General features: G+C 52.7%; 3 protein-coding genes across 5 annotated transcripts in view; 1 reads left to right on the forward strand and 2 right to left on the reverse strand.

Moving 5' to 3' along the window:
* Positions 1-147: 147 nt before the first annotated feature.
* SNRNP25 (small nuclear ribonucleoprotein U11/U12 subunit 25) lies at positions 148-5,381 on the reverse strand. The gene is made up of 6 exons (XM_080981391.1): positions 5,220-5,381; positions 5,040-5,136; positions 4,252-4,357; positions 2,705-2,779; positions 1,494-1,556; positions 148-530 (listed from the first exon to the last, which is right to left on the reverse strand). Exons 1-5 carry the CDS (start codon positions 5,355-5,357, stop codon positions 1,502-1,504), a joined length of 471 nt encoding a protein of 156 aa, XP_080837517.1. The 5' UTR covers positions 5,358-5,381; the 3' UTR covers positions 148-530; positions 1,494-1,501.
* Positions 5,382-5,383: 2 nt separating this feature from the next.
* POLR3K (RNA polymerase III subunit K) lies at positions 5,384-8,275 on the forward strand. Its single transcript, XM_080981397.1, has 3 exons — positions 5,384-5,533; positions 7,210-7,297; positions 8,078-8,275. Exons 1-3 carry the CDS (start codon positions 5,423-5,425, stop codon positions 8,203-8,205), a joined length of 327 nt encoding a protein of 108 aa, XP_080837523.1. The 5' UTR covers positions 5,384-5,422; the 3' UTR covers positions 8,206-8,275.
* A 358-nt stretch (positions 8,276-8,633) lies between these two features.
* GTF3C1 (general transcription factor IIIC subunit 1) overlaps positions 8,634-15,003 on the reverse strand; it is a 39,014-nt gene continuing 32,644 nt past the window's right edge. For all 3 annotated transcript variants that reach the window (XM_080981336.1, XM_080981335.1, XM_080981337.1), the window contains 5 exons: positions 14,548-14,831; positions 12,762-13,311; positions 11,150-11,189; positions 9,703-9,895; positions 8,634-8,932 (listed from right to left, as the gene is read on the reverse strand). In XM_080981336.1, the coding sequence (XP_080837462.1) occupies positions 8,711-8,932; positions 9,703-9,895; positions 11,150-11,189; positions 12,762-13,311; positions 14,548-14,831 (1,289 nt within the window). In that variant the 3' untranslated portion in view covers positions 8,634-8,710. The remainder of the gene's footprint in view (positions 8,933-9,702; positions 9,896-11,149; positions 11,190-12,761; positions 13,312-14,547; positions 14,832-15,003) is intronic.

Consider the following 15,003-nt stretch of genomic DNA (forward strand, 5'->3'; position numbering starts at 1 on the left):
GGGGGCTTGGGGTCCCTTCAAACCCTACACTTCTATGATTCCATGCCCCCAAGTCACCTGGGCTGCGCTTTCTGCAAGCTCCTCCTGGCTTTGGGGACGTTACCCCATTCTGCAAGAGCCGCTTCTCCAAATCACAACACAGCCGCCTCCCATTGCTCATGCACTTTATTGAAATCCAGCTAAGGGTGACCCTCCAGCGGGTGAGAGTCTTTGGCTGGGCACTGGGCACCCGCTGCTGAGGTGCTGCTGTGTGGCTGTTGCTCCCAAATCTGCCCAGTTCACAGACAGCCCACTCTCTCCAAACCTGGACTCACAGCTGCCTTTGCCAGCCTCAGAGGAAACACCTTTGCCCTCCTGGGTCCAAAACGACACCCCCCTTCTGGCAGCAGTGGTCCCTCGGGTGACTCAGTTGCTGATGGAAGCAGCGCAAGTCTGAAGTGCTCCGGGGTCACAGCTGTGGCTTTCAAAGAGTGGCCTCTCCCCATTTCAGAAACGTCAAGCGGCGCTCAGAGAGCCTCCTCAAAGGGCACCTGTAAGGGAAGACAAGGGCCAAAGGCTCCTTTAGGCCTGAGAAGCAGCTGCTGGGCTCTCCAAATATTTGAGGGCAGCTGAATGGAGCTCAGAGCTTCTGCCTTGAGCACTGCAAAACCTCACTGCATTCAGGTCCAGAGTGAGAAAACCTGCACACACACCCCCCCCTCCTGGTGAGGTCATGTTGGTTATGGGGACCAAGTATGAGCCTTGTGGCTTCAGCATCTGCTCACATCCAAGGCTGATGGATCTAAGAAAACTGCCCGCCCCCCCGCCTGACAAAGCCACTAGCACCTTTCTCCAGAAGGCAGGCACAGCTGGTGGAGGGGCACTTTCTGCCTGCCAGCTACGGAATAAAACTATTTCCCAAACTGACCCCCAGATGCTCAGCTTAAAAGCACAATTTCCCCCCAAGAAAATTCTACTTTTCACCATGTTGTAAACCAGGGGTCAGCAAGCTTTTCCAGCAGGGGGCAGGTCCACTGTCCCTCAGTCCATCTGGGGGCCGGACTATTTTTTGGGGGGGGTGTGTGTGTAATGAACGAAGACCAGGCAGGCCTCACAAATAACCCAGAGATGCATTTTAAATAAAAGCACACATTCGACTCATGTAAAAACACGCTGATTCCCGGACAGTCCGAGGCCGGATTTAGAAGGCAATTGGGCCAAATCCGGCCCCCAGGGTTTGCCTACCCATGTTGTAAATGGTCACTTCTGAGACTGCATTAAGCACGTTACTGAACCTAGTTCAGTTCAGCAGTGCTGGTTTCCTTCTCAGCAAAGCGAATCTGTTCTTTGCCTGTCCAGGACATTCAATGGAACCAAAGAAGGAAGACTCCTTCCCCCCTCCAGCTTTCTCCTGCCCACAGCAGAGCTGCTGAGAGGCAGCCAAGCACGAGACGTGGGACAGCAGTGGGGAACAGAAGACCCAGCAAAGAGGTCAGGGGTATTTTGGGACTTGCCTGGCAGCTCATTTCCGGAGCTTTTTCACGAAGCTGACTTCATCTCGGTTTCGGATGCCGTACCTAAAAATAGCGTTGCTCACGTTACATGTCTGCCAAAACACACACATTGCCGTCGTGACAGACCCACCCACCCTTCTCCCCAAGGGCCAAGGAACATCAGGGGGAAAGCTGGATCAGGCCACCGTTCTGACTAGTCCAGCATCCTGTTCCCCACAGGAGCTCAGCACAACACCGCCCTTCCCACTGCTCATCCCAGGGACCACAGCCTTTGTCCACAGGGCCAATAGTCTTTTTTTATTATTATTTCAAAACCAAAAAAAATTACAAACATCAAATTCAAAATCCATATTCATTTTCTAACATAAGCCTATTACATAGATTACCTAAATTAAAATATATCTAATTGCTCTAGGCTTCCCTTTGCTATATGTAAATACAACGCAATTAACAAATTATATTACAAATGATATAGGTTCCCATATACCCTCCACTCCCCTTCACCCATGTGTAATCTCAACATTTTACTTCTTCCATCTTGCTGTGTTGTTATAATTTAATAATTATTCAATTGATTCTATTATTATTTTCTTGCTTACCCTTGCACGTTTTACACATTCTCTATTAACATTTCAATTCCGGAACCATATTTTTTCATGTATTGCTTCACTCCATCCCACTCTCCAATTATTCTCTGATTTGAGTGACCTCTAATAATTGCCGTCAATTTCGCCATTTCTACAAACTCACAGTTTGTTTTGCCATTCTAACAGTGATGGGATTTTCTCCCCCTTCCACTAGTCTTATCTGCCAAGAACTGGCCTCCTCTCCTCTTGAAGCCACCCGGGTGGGTGGCCAGCCCTGCGCCGTGTGATGCTGAATTCAACAGCTGAGTTCTGCGCTGAATATTGCTGCACCCCCAGCCTGCTCCTTTTCTCCACCCTCAGCCTGTCCAGAGTCACAGCTTCTCAAATGCAATATTTTATTTCTGGAAGAGAGAACAGCAGCCACACCCCCTTTTTTGGCTCCCCCAAGTCCCAGGGCAGTTGGTTTCCTGCCCTCGCCTGACTGCTGGGGCTCCTCTCCTTTCCCCGCACAAATCTGTAATGAACTCCGGCTGTGTTCCCCCCCACCTTCCGTGGGACTCGGCCCCAAAATGATGCAAGTTGGGTGAGCCCCACCAAGGCCGGCCGGAGCCTCCCGTGACTCACTCTCTCAGCTTCTTCCTGTCGTCTGTCAGCTTCTCTGCGCCAAACGTTAAGCAGTATGTTCGCCACACGTACTTCCTGCAAGGGGAGGTTTGCTTATTTATAAAAATACTGTCTATGCCGCTTTATCGTAGTAATACAGCACAGCGGCTCACAACAATATAAAACCACGCAGTAAAACTGTTACAGAAAAATCTAGGTGCGAGGCTGCTGAGTCCCCCAGCTGGTCGGGCAGAGCCCGCGGGTCCCTGCGGAATAAAGGAAGGAGTCCAGCCACCAACCGGAGCAAATAGCTGTAGACCAAAGTTTATTGCGCAACAGGTTCAAAGAGGAATTTTGAACCCTGAGGATGGGGTGACAAGGACTTTTAAAAGTTTTTATCTTATCCCAGCATACAGTTCATTAAGCATCATCGCTACACCAGAAAAGGGGAGGGTTATATATGATTAACATAGGAGGAATGTGTTGGGGCAACAGGCGGAAACAGGATATGTGTTGGGAAGTACATTCTAAGCACCTACTAAAGGTAAAGGGACCCCTGACCATTAGGTCCAGTCATGGGCGACTCTGGGGTTGCGGCGCTCATCTCGCTTTATTGGCCGAGGGAGCCGGCGTACAACTTCCGGGTCATGTGGCCAGCAGGACTAAGCCGCTTCTGGCGAACCAGATCAGTGCACGGAAACGCCGTTTACCTTCCCACCGGAGCGGTACCCATTTATCTTCTTGCACTTTGACGTGCTTTTGAACTGCTAGGTTGGCAGGAGCAGGGAGCAAGCAACGGGAGCTTACCCTGTCACGTGGATTCGAACCGCCGACCTTCTGATCGGCAAGTCCTAGGCTCCGTGGTTTGACCCACAGCGCCACCCGCGTCCCTTTTAAGCACCTACTACAAAGGGACAATAGGACTTGGGTTTGCATAGTCTGCCACCTGGGCAAGCCCAGCGATTACCTTCCTGTGAGTACGTGACCTCCCGCTTGAAGGATTATGGCAGGGACCCAGTGGTTTCCAAATCCTTGGCCAATGAAGCAAATTGGCCGTGGAATGACGGAAACTGGCAAAGGAGTTGATTTTATATGATTTTTAAAGCTAGGCAACTTCCCTGAGCTGTCAGTTCGAAAGGATACCTTTATGCATAATATTTGTAACATTTAAGAACTTTAAAGAGGTCCCTCCCCCCCGCCCGGTAATTTCCGTAAGAGAAATCATTTAACTTTTTAATTATTTTACTGTATGGTTTTATATTGCTGCACACCGTGGTGATTTACTTTTGTGATCCGGCGGTATAAAAATATATTTAACAAGCAAGTTAAAAGGAAAATAATTAAAAAGAGGCGCCAGCAGACCATTGTGGTGGGATGTACTTGTAACCGCCTGCAAAGGCCTGGCGGAACAAAGTTGGCACAGAAGGTGCCTGTTGGCAGTGTGAGGGCGGAGGGCCGGCAGGTGGGAGCAGCCGGTCAGAGGAGACTAAAGGCTGGCCCACCCGCCTGGGAGGGTCACACAGGAGGACCCCCCACCTGTCCTGGGCAGCGGGAAGGGCTCAACTCACCAGCTGATGTGCTGGATGCCCCCTGCCCGCTCCTGCTTCAGCTGCACAAACCGCTGGATGGCTTTCTTCAGGTCCAGGACGCTGGCATTCTGCACCACCACCACGGCTGCGGAGAAGAAAGCGCTGTCGTCATCACCCCCAGGCGGCATCTTGCGCATCCCGCCAGGACCCAGGAGGGGCTCAGGACACTCTTCCAATCCCCCCCCCCCCACTGGGAACACCTTCAGCACAAGCCGAGGGAGGGGCTTTGCAGGGCAAGAAAAGAGGCCTTGGGCGGCGAAGGGGGGGGGTCTCTCCCGAAGTGGGCTCTGTGCGGGGAAAAGGGCTGGAAGGGCAAGCAGGGCCTTGCTTGCTTGCATTACTGTATTTTAATATTTTGCTGGAAGCCGCCCAGAGTGGCTGGGGAAACCCAGCCAGATGGGTGGGGTGGTAGTAATAATAATAATAATACCCTGCCCATCTGACTGGGTCTCCCCAGCCACTCTGGGCAGCTTCCAACCAAATATCAAAAACAATACGGCGTCAGACATCCAAAACTTCCCTAAACAGGGCCCTAAACAGGTATAAATAATTTAAATAATAAATTTATTTATAAATAAATGATACTAATAATTGCTCCCCGCCCTTCCAGCGCACCTCCAAGCCACAGGGAGGGGGGGCTGGGGGCGCCGGCGCCTTCTGCGGAGCCTAGAGCGGGAAGGGCCCTCGGGGGTCATCCAGCCCACCCCCCCCGCGAGGCAGGGATGTGGGCGGGGCCAGGCCCGAGGGGCGGGGCGACGCCGACTCACGCATGGGGGCCTCGGGGGCGTCGGCTCTGCGCACGCGCACCGTCATGGCCTGGCCGTACTCGAGCGCCACCTGCGAGCCGATCTCCTCGGGGGTCACCTGACAGGGGAGAGGAGGGCGGAGTCAGCGCCGGGGGGCGACGGGCCAGGCCGGCCCCGAACCCGGCCCCTCGGGCGGCCTACCTGCGCGGGGAGGTCGCAGAGCAGCGGGTCCCTCACCAGGCGCGCCAGGCCGGCCTGCCACAGCTGCAGCACCTCGGCGTGGGCCGCGTCCGCCGCGCCCTCCTCCTCCGCCTCCGCCTCCGCCTCAGGCGCCGCCATCTTGGGCAGGGGCGGGGCCTGGGGCCGGCGGAAGCGGAAGTGCCTGGGCGGGGCGAGGGGGCGCCATGCTGCTCTTCTGCCCGGCCTGCGGGAACGTCCTGGTGGCCGAGGAGGGCGCGCGCTGCCACCGCTTCGCCTGCACCACGTGCCCCTACGTGCGCAACGTCACGCGCAAGGTAGGGCGGGGGAGGGGAGGGGGAGGGGAGGGGGGGAAGGAAGGGGGGGCCCCGCCCACGACCCCCCGCTGGACGAGAAGCAAGAGAGCAGCCAGGGGGCTTGGGCTTGACTGAAGACTGTCGCGACAGGACTCCCACCTGCCCCCAGGTGGAACAAGATGGGAGCCCCAACAAAAGAGAACCCAAACTCTCATTAGCTGCTCATCCCCATGTTGTTGTTGTTTAGTTGTGTCCGACTCTTCGTGACCCCCTGGACCAGAGCACGCCAGGCACTCCTGTCTTCCACTGCCTCCCGCAGTTTGGTCAAACTCATGTTTGTAGCTTTGAGAACACTGTCCCACCATCTTGTCCTCTGTCGTCCCCTTCTCCTTGTGCCCTCCATCTTTCCCAACATCGGGGTCTTTTCCAGGGAGTCTTCTCTTCTCATGAGGTGGCCAAAGTCTTGGAGACTCAGCTTCAGGATCTGTCCTTCAGGGCTGATTTCCTTAAGAATGGATACGTTTGATCTTCTTGCAGTCTATGGGACTCTCAAGAGTCTCCTCCAGCATGTTAAAAAGGTAAAGGTACCCCTGCCCGTAGGGGCCAGTCTTGACAGACTCTAGGGTTGTGCGCTCATCTCACTCTAGAGGCCGGGAGCCAGCGCTGTCCGCAGACACTTCCGGGTCACGTGGCCAGCGTGACGAAGCTGCTCCGGCAAACCGGCACCAGAGCAGCACACGGAACACCGTTTTCCTTCCCGCTAGTAAGCGGTACCTATTTATCTACTTGCACCCAGGGGTGCTTTCAAACTGCTAGGTTGGCAGGCGCTGGGACCGAGCGATGGGAGCGCACCCTGCCGTGGGGATTCGAACCGCCGACCATGCGATCGGCAAGTCCTAGGCGCTGAGGCTTTTACCCACAGCGCCACCCGGGTCCCAGCATGTTACAGCCCCCCAAACTACATCACTCATACATCACGGTTGCATCATGAAAGGGGAGGTCTGGTGGCATTAATCTGAGCATCCTGGACCCGGCCCCATGGTTCTCCTTGCCCTCCACCAAACAGCCATCAAGTGGAACAAAAGAGATATTTACATTTCCCTGTTTCCCAGCCAAGTTAATCACACCCTTTTGTCTTCATCTGGGTTTGTGATTTCCGGAATGGCTACCTGTCTGGCACTCAGGTATCAGGATGCCAGGAATTATCACTCAGGCAGAGGGGCTGCTGAGCTTACATGTCTGTATGAATTTCTGAAGTTTTCCCACTGGAAGGACAGATCCTGAAGCTGAGACTCCAATACTTTGGCCACCTCATGAGAAGAGAAGACTCCCTGGAAAAGACCCTGATGTTGGGAAAGATGGAGGGCACAAGGAGAAGGGGACAACGGAGGATGAGATGGTGGGACAGTGTTCTCGAAGCTACCAGCATGAGTTTGACCAAACTGCGGGAGGTAGTGGAAGACAGGAGGGCCTGGTGTGCTCTGGTCCAGGGGGTCACGAAGAGTCGGACACGACTAAACAACAACAACAAGCAGAGGCCCTTTGAATAGATAGGAAGAAACTGTGATGAAGTGTTTTTGGGGACAAATCACAAAAGTGATTGTGCTGATTTTGGTAGTGGGCTGCATGTGCATGATATCTGCTGGAGGGGCAACCCCCCCCCCCAACCTATACATAAATTCCTGCAACACTTTCAGGTGACGAGCCGGCGCTACCCGAAGCTCAAGGAGGTGGACGATGTGCTCGGAGGGGCCGCCGCCTGGGAGAACGTGGACTCCACTGCAGGTGCCAAGGGGGGGGTGGGATAGGGGGCCGGGGCCTCCCAGAGGGGAGTCGGGAGGTACCCCCAGGGGTCATCCAGGCCAACCCCCTTGCAGGCATTGCGGGGATCGATCTCTTATCCCGGGTTTGCCTCGCTGTCCCCCTGCCCCACCTGCAGATGCTGCCGGTCGGGACAGAACCTTGGAGCCCCCTTTGGAAGGTGGAACCCATAATAATAATTTATTATTTCTACCCCACCCATCTGGCTGGGTTTCCCCAGCCACTCTGAGCAGCTCCCAAAAGAATATTAAAAACATGATAAAACATCAAACATTGAAAACTTCCCTGTACAGGGCTGCCTTCAGATGTTTTCTAAAAGTCCGATAGTTGTTTATTTCCTTGACATCTGGTGGGAGGGCGTTCCACAGGGCGGGTGACACCACCAAGGCGGCCCTCTGCCTGGTTCCCTGTAGCTTTGCTTCTTGCGCTGAGAAGGTTCTGACCCCCGTGACTCTGATTTAAGAGGGAGCTCAGGAAGCTGCCTTCTGCAGAGTCAGATCCACCTGGTTCAGCGTGGTCAGCACTGGCTGGCAGCCACAGATCCGCAGGGTTCCAAGCAGGGGATTTTTCTCCCAGGCCCTTGGGGAGATGCAAAACAAGAGCCCCACTTTTCAGGTTGAGGGTCCAGCCTCCACCAGCCTGGGTGCTTGAGGCTGCAGGAGCCGCCCTCTGGCCCGTAGGGGGAGATGCTCCACCACCCACCGGGTTCTCACACCCTCTTCTCTGTCTCTCTCCCTCCCACAGAGCCGTGCCCCAAGTGTGAGCACCCACGGGCCTACTTCATGCAGCTGCAGACGCGCTCGGCTGACGAGCCCATGACCACCTTCTACAAGTGCTGCAGCGCCCAGTGCGGACACCGCTGGAGGGACTGAGGAGCTGACTGGGCAACTGGGGTGTGGGTGTCTGCTACCTTTGTACATAATAAACAGTATATATGAGAAAGAGCTGCAAACATGTTCTCTCATTCTCTATGTGGAAGAAGGGCAGGGAGGGTTGCTTCCTACACATGCACACCAGCTCAAAGGGACAAGAGGAATGGCTGGAGAGCCTGGTGTTTAGGGGAGCATCCTAATTTTTTGCAGTCATTTCTGCTACGTTTTAAAAAGCTGGTTTGACCTGAGGTTCCACAGATGAAAGTAGCTTCCCCCACCTGAGAGGAGCCACTGCCTTGCCCACAGTAGGAGCCGTTCAGGTGTTTCATCTCCTTTCCCTGTGCTGCCACAGCACCAGACTCTGCCACCGTCTTCAGTATCCTCCCAGTTGTATGTTATAGGGTCAAGCAAGAAGATGAGAGTCAGGAGGAGGTACAGAAACGATCTCTTTATTAACAAAACCACGCAACAACATTCACTGTCCTACTGTACAAAAGAGGCCTCATCACAAGGGAGCCAGCTGCACCCACTTGTTCCAGTTCAGTTCATAGGGAAAGACCCTGCCCATTTTCAGGGTGCAGTCAACAGTGGGCTCATAGAAGACGGCGGGCGTGCTGCTCAGTTTGGGGCTGCCGACCAGCTCCTCAAGGGTCGGCTTCGAGAAGAGCGAGGCTGGTCTCTGCTGCTTCAAGTGGAATTTCCTGATGCAGCCAAGAGATTCAAGGCCCTGTAAAGCAAAGGGGAAAATTTAACACACACACACACACACACACACACACACACACACAGTTACTGAACGCTAACCTTTTCAAAAGTGTTGGGCGTAGGCTGTATTGAAAGCAGTGGTTTCATTGCGGGGGGCAAGTTGGACCTTCCAGATGTTGCTGGAATCCCAACTGGTCATGCTGGCTGAAGCAATTGAGAGATGTACAAGCAGTTCCGTCCACCACTGGCCATTTAGCATTTTCAACATGTAAGAAAATAGCAGCTGCCGATGGGCACATGTTAAGGTGGAGTGTGCCTTCCCTATGCAGGAAGAGAACCGTGGCCTTTCCTGAGGTGGCTCCTTCCTTGCCCCATGCCACCACAGCCAGGCTCTGCTCCCTAACAATGGTAGGAGTTTGGGTGGGCAGGTCCTGCTCTGCATCCATCAAGGGTGCAGAAAACCAAAGCTATTGTGCAACCCCAGCTCCAAGTCTCCTGAATAAGAGTTGCCAGAAAATGCCTAAGTGCTTTACTCTGGCCTTTGAAGTAGGGTGGGAAACAAATGTGGCTAAATATATAAACTTCTATTTTAAGACAGAGGCTGGGACTAGCTGACCTCCTGCCTCTGCCTCTGCCCTGGCCTCTGCAGATACGGCCATTCCCTTCTTTGCCACCAACGGTCGCTGCTCTTGCACGCTGAGCACTGGGAAGGGACCCATGCAGCAACATGCAGGTAAGCTGGAAACACCTGGACAGAGGGGATCCACTTTGATCCCAGGAGACCAAACATACCTGCAGAATCTCCAGAAGAGCCACTGGCTGCAGGACGCCCAAATAGTGGTGGCACAGAGCTGCTTCCGTTATGCCGGGCTTGGTCATGATGTGGCACAGCACCCCCTCCATGATGCCCTTGCAGACTGGCTTGTTCAGGCTGCCGTCCACGATGCGCCACGGCCGGCCGACAAAGCTGATGTTCCCACCAGCGCTATTTTGAGAGCAGAGGTGCAGGGAGAGAGAGTGAGAGGAGCAGACCCACTGCTGGTATTGGCAAAGGGGACAGCCTCTCCCCCCATGAAGCAACCTGGATCCTGCGACTATCATCTTATTTGTGTGGGAAATACAAAAGGCAGTAACATGAGAATGGGCCTTCTTTGGGGTGGCTTCCTGCTTGACTGGCACATTCCTGATCTTTAGGCACCAGTCAAAAACTTCCTTCTATAATCAGGCCTTTGATTATCTGTGGCCTTTTAGAAGTTGGTGGGATGTTTCTAATTTGTTTCTCTTCTTGGTTCTAATCATATGGGCTTTTGTTTTGTTATTTGGTTGGCTGGTTGTAAGTTGCTTTGGGCAAGGTAAAACGACTAACGAATTTAACAAATAATAATGCACTTGTACGCACAGGCAAAGGTCAGGCGCCGCTTAAGGCTGCAGCACAGTGAGTGAGCAGATCCCAGCAGCTTTTGGTGGTCTGTCCCAGCCAGGCCTACTCGCGTCTCACCTTAAGAGCCAGAGGCATCTTTAAGACTGGTGCCAACCTCCTGGAGAACAACCCCCAGGGGCAGGTTGGGTCTCCAAATCACAATACAGCTGACTAGAGGTCCCAGAAGTACTGGAATCAGCAGGAAGTCCCTCTCTGAAAACCCCTCAAATCCACTGGCACAAGTGCTGCACTGGCCACAAACGGAGCCTCCTTCCCTTTTGAGATCCTGCCACAGCAGCAGGAACATCTCAAGGGGTTTGGTGGGGAAAACCTGAATACCTGTTGTTTGCTTCTGAACACTAGTTTCCGCTTCTGAATGCCAGTAGCTGGAAACAGCAGGAGGGTGGGGTAGTGCCCTTGTGCTTGAATCCTGCTTGCAGGTTTTCACAGGATCACAGAGCTGTAGAATTGGGAGGGAATATGCAGCTGTCCCAGAGGGACTGAGGCTGCAGCCTTGCTGGGGTCGGCATCAGGCTCTGACCAACTGTGTTCCATTACAATATCTGGTGAGAACACAATGCTGGAGCAGATGGGCCATTGGTCGGATCCAGCAAGATTTTCTTAAACTAACCAGTGGGGGAGTTGGGAGTCCCTAAAACTTTCTGAGGTGGGTGCATGTCCTGGGAATCAAGTGAATGTGGTCGCTAATGTCTTAACTGCGGGTGTGTTGAAGCAACACTGAAGCCGCTCTAATCTAAGTTGTTGTGACTCTTTGGACGCAAAGGGAATTCTCTCATTTCATCTGCTCTGCACACTCACCTTTCATATTCTGCCTGCCATACCTTCCCCGCAGGACATCCTAGGGAAAAGAGCAGAAAGCACAACTGGCACCAGGAGCACAACAACGGGGGTCGACCCCACCTCCTCAAATTGCTGGGCTGCGTGACAACTGCATGGATAGTTTGGGTGAGCAGCGCAACCAGGAACAGGAAGGCCCCGTGCAGGTGGAAGGGGCTTGGGGAACAAAAAGCAGCCACCAGGAATGAGCAATTCTTTTAAAAAAAATTTTTAATGGAACCCCTTATATGGGATTTTGTATATAAATTTTCCCTCGGCTCTTTATGCTGGCCCATGTAGAACCAGCATGGATAGTTGGCCCAGGGGAATATTTGACGTTTTCTTTCCTTAAGGCTTTGATCTATAGGCTACCACTAAAACAAGGCTGTGTTTTAAACTGTATTCTAACCTATATTTTAATCAACTGTTCTTTTTAGAAAACGTTTTTACTGTATTTTATATTTGGTGTTAGCTGCCCTGAGACCGGTCTTGGCTGGGGAGGGCAGGGTATAAATAAATTATTCTTATTCTTATTATCGTAGAGAGAGCAACAGAGAGAGAGAAAATGCTGACAAGGTAACAAGAAGACGGCAGGCCCTGTGGACTGGCTGGTGGTCTTGCCCCTCCATGGCTCTGCAGGAGCCCCAGGACATCAGGCACACCAGAGGCACTTGCCTTGCAGGCCCTTCCCCACCTGGTCTGGGAGGGGGAGGCCCTGACTGACATGACTGACAGACTACAAAAGCTGTGGGGTTTTTGGGGGGGCGGGGGAGATGTCTTGTTGGTGTTGGTGTTGGTGTTGGTGCTGTTAAGTCTTTCTACCTTTATTTTGGATCTTATGGATCAGATGGAAATTGTGCAATTTGGTTGTGTACTTTTTAATGTTCAATGTATTTTTATGACTACTTTTCTAATGTTTGCAATTATTCAATCATTTAAATGCTGCAAGCCCTTCCTTCCCTCCCTCTCCCCTTTTTATGAAGATTACCCGATCTGGGATCCCACAGCTAATTCTCCCCTGGTCTCCTCGCTGGCCCAAATAGGATTAATTCAGCCAGCTAGCCCTGGTGATCATCTAATGTTTATTGGATGGATTTCCTCCCTAAATTGATTTTTGAATTCTGAATTTATTGTTATTCACGTTTTATACTGTATTTTATGCTGTTTTTTGTTGCATCAATTAAGTGTTTTAAATTTGTTGTTAGCCGCCCTGAGCCTGGTTTTCTGAACCGGGAAGGGCCGGGTATAAATAAAAAAATTATTATTTATTATTATTAGAGCATGGTTAAAACTGTGGAAAGGTGGAACGAGTGATTGATACAAATAAAATGGCTGATGGATTGCCTCTGCACAAAGGGCCTCCCTTTTACTCCAACCCCAGTTGCTGGAGGGATCGGGGGGGGGGGGTTGTGCTCAGGTCCTGCTTGGGGGCTTCACCGTGAGCTGCCTGGCTGGCCGCTAGGAGAAGAGGAGGTGGGCCTGGATGGGGCCCCCTTTGGCCTGATCCTGCTGCAGGCTCCCACCAACCCATTCCTGAAGTTGCTCCTGCCTGCCAGGTGTGGAGAAGGAGCTCAGTGGGACTCCTCACACGTACCGCTGGAGTCGCCAGGGGCTGCTTCCGGCTGCAAGACGGGATCCTTGCGTGGCTCCCTGGTGTGATCACCACAGTCTTCGGCTTCCTGGCTGCTCAGGCCAGAGGCCTCTTTCCCACTGCCCTTCCCCACAGCGTCCGTCCTGCAGCCTCGTATGGAGCCTGGCTCTGGTGTGGCCGTTCCTTCTTGCATCTCTGGAGTCCTTGCGCCACCAGGGCTGGCATTCAGGGCCGCAGGGCTGTTGGCTCCTTCTTCCGGCATGCTCTGGGTGCCTTGGGCAGCAGCTTCTTCATCCAGACTCTCCTCCTCCGTCTTCTGCCTTTTCCTCGCTGGTTCTTCCTCCGACAGAGCAGAAGGAGAAGCCCTGCTGTGCTCCATCTCCGCTGACTCAGCCGGGTCCTTCGGGAGAGCAGAGTCTTTGCCTTGCAGGACGTCGGGGCCATCCTCCTTGAGGCGTACAGAGTGCAGCAGCCAGGGGCCGGCGAATCTCCTTGCCACCAGCCGGGTGGTGTGGCCGCCGACTTCTAACACATGCTCCAGGTCAATGAGGTCCTAAGGGGGAGAAGGAGACCAGGACCACCCTCAAAGAGAATCAGAGCAAAAGCCTACAGAACCAGATCTCTTAAGGTCCATGAATAACCATAGTTTAGAGGTCCCGGGCCCTAACGAAGTCAGACTATCCTCCACCAGGGCCAGGGCCTTCTCAGTGATGGCTCCGACCTGGTGGAATGCTCTGTCCCAGGAGACCAGGGCCCTGCAGGATTTAAACTCCTTCCGTCGGGCCTGTAAGACAGAGCTATTCTGCCTGGCCTTTAATTTGAATTCAGCCTGATCTTTTATTTCCCTTCCCTCCCCCTCCCCTTTTATGAAGATCACCCACTCTGAGACCCCACAGCTAATTCTCCCCTGGCCTCCTCGCTGGCCCAAGTAGGACCAGTTCAGCCAGCTAGCCCTGGGGATTGTCTAATGCTTATTAGATGGATTTCCCCTAAATTGATTTATGAACTTTGAATTTTATTGTTATTCATGTTTTTATACTGTATTTTATGCTGCTTTTAGAAATTAAGTGTTTAAAATTTGCTGTTAGCCGCCCTGAGCTCGGTTTTTGAACCCGGAAGGGCGAGGTATAAAATATAATCATCATTATCATCATCATCTCTCCCCCATCACGTGGGGATCTCTGTAGTCCAAATTACAATTTGTGCTTGCCACATATGAAGGGGTTAAGACCCATAAAGTTGCAGAATTCCCAGACAGGACAATTTTTGAGGTCATATCCCCTACGTTCTGTGGTGGGAAAAGGAGTCAAAAGATCTTAATACTGTCTCCTTCCTGCTTGGCTCAGTCTCTTTCTTCTTCTTGCCAAACCTTTGATGGAGCAGGATGTCTGTCCATTCTCCTCTGAGAGAAGATTCCATCTGGATTTTTAGAATGCAACTTAAAAAGTAGATTTGCCTGCCTTGTATTTGTTGCTGTTACTGCTTAAATCAAGGACAAGACTATCTAAAGCACGTAAACATTGTTTTTACGCTTACCATACAGTTTATTGCTATATTCTTTATTGAGAGGGAAGGGAAATTCCAGCCTGCTATCACAGTCTGCACAAAACAAAATTAAACTAATTTAACCTTAGTCTCTAGTTTCTGTTTTAAATGTTGCAAGGGATGGTGACTTTTTAACTCTGCTAACCCAGCGTTTTAAATCCTACGTGCACGCGAGACAAGAAGGAGAACTGCCGTTAATAAGCCTTTCCTACCTGACGAAATCCACCAGACACATCGCACCCACCTGGAGGTACTGGGGCAAGAGCCGCGTGCGCTCCCCGCCGGCCACTTCATAGTGCTGGAACTGCCTGGCAAGGTCCACCGTGGCCACCCCAAAGTGGGAAGCCTCACCAATGGCTCTGCAGACTTCCAGGGCGGCGGCAGCATCTGCAGGGCTGTAAGAGAGGCGCTCCAGGGACTGAAGAAGGTGGCCTGCCTGGCAGTCTTCCTCCTGGACACCGAGGAGTCTGGTGAAGGCGGTGGGGAGGCAGGAGGCTCCGACGGGGAGGTTCTCCAGATCTGGTGGACCTGCAAGCACAAAATGGGGCGGGTCAGGACAGAGGGAGCCCGGCAGGCCACCCTAGCTAGCCGCTCTGCCACATATGTGGGGGTCAGGTGGGACTGCTATGAGGAATGATGAAAAATGCAACACACCACTGTGTCAGCGATGAAAGCATTGCTTTGACTGGGCTTGCCTCAT

This window comes from Podarcis pityusensis (genome assembly GCF_964106645.2).
Source record: "Podarcis pityusensis genome assembly, chromosome: 14".
Taxonomy (NCBI): domain Eukaryota; kingdom Metazoa; phylum Chordata; class Lepidosauria; order Squamata; family Lacertidae; genus Podarcis; species Podarcis pityusensis.

Excerpts from the sequence above, each read along its gene's own strand:
- SNRNP25 (XM_080981391.1), bottom strand. The coding sequence starts at position 5,357 with ATGGCGGCGCCTGAGGCGGAGGCGGAGGCGGAGGAGGAGGGCGCGGCG. Across the intron at positions 2,780-4,251 it reads GGCATCCAGCACATCAGCTG|GAAGTACGTGTGGCGAACAT; the intron begins GTGAGTTGAGCC and ends CTCCCCTTGCAG. Across the intron at positions 1,557-2,704 it reads GACAGGAAGAAGCTGAGAGA|GTACGGCATCCGAAACCGAG; the intron begins GTGAGTCACGGG and ends CGCTATTTTTAG.
- POLR3K (XM_080981397.1), top strand. The coding sequence starts at position 5,423 with ATGCTGCTCTTCTGCCCGGCCTGCGGGAACGTCCTGGTGGCCGAGGAG. Across the intron at positions 5,534-7,209 it reads TGCGCAACGTCACGCGCAAG|GTGACGAGCCGGCGCTACCC; the intron begins GTAGGGCGGGGG and ends CAACACTTTCAG. Across the intron at positions 7,298-8,077 it reads GAACGTGGACTCCACTGCAG|AGCCGTGCCCCAAGTGTGAG; the intron begins GTGCCAAGGGGG and ends TCCCTCCCACAG.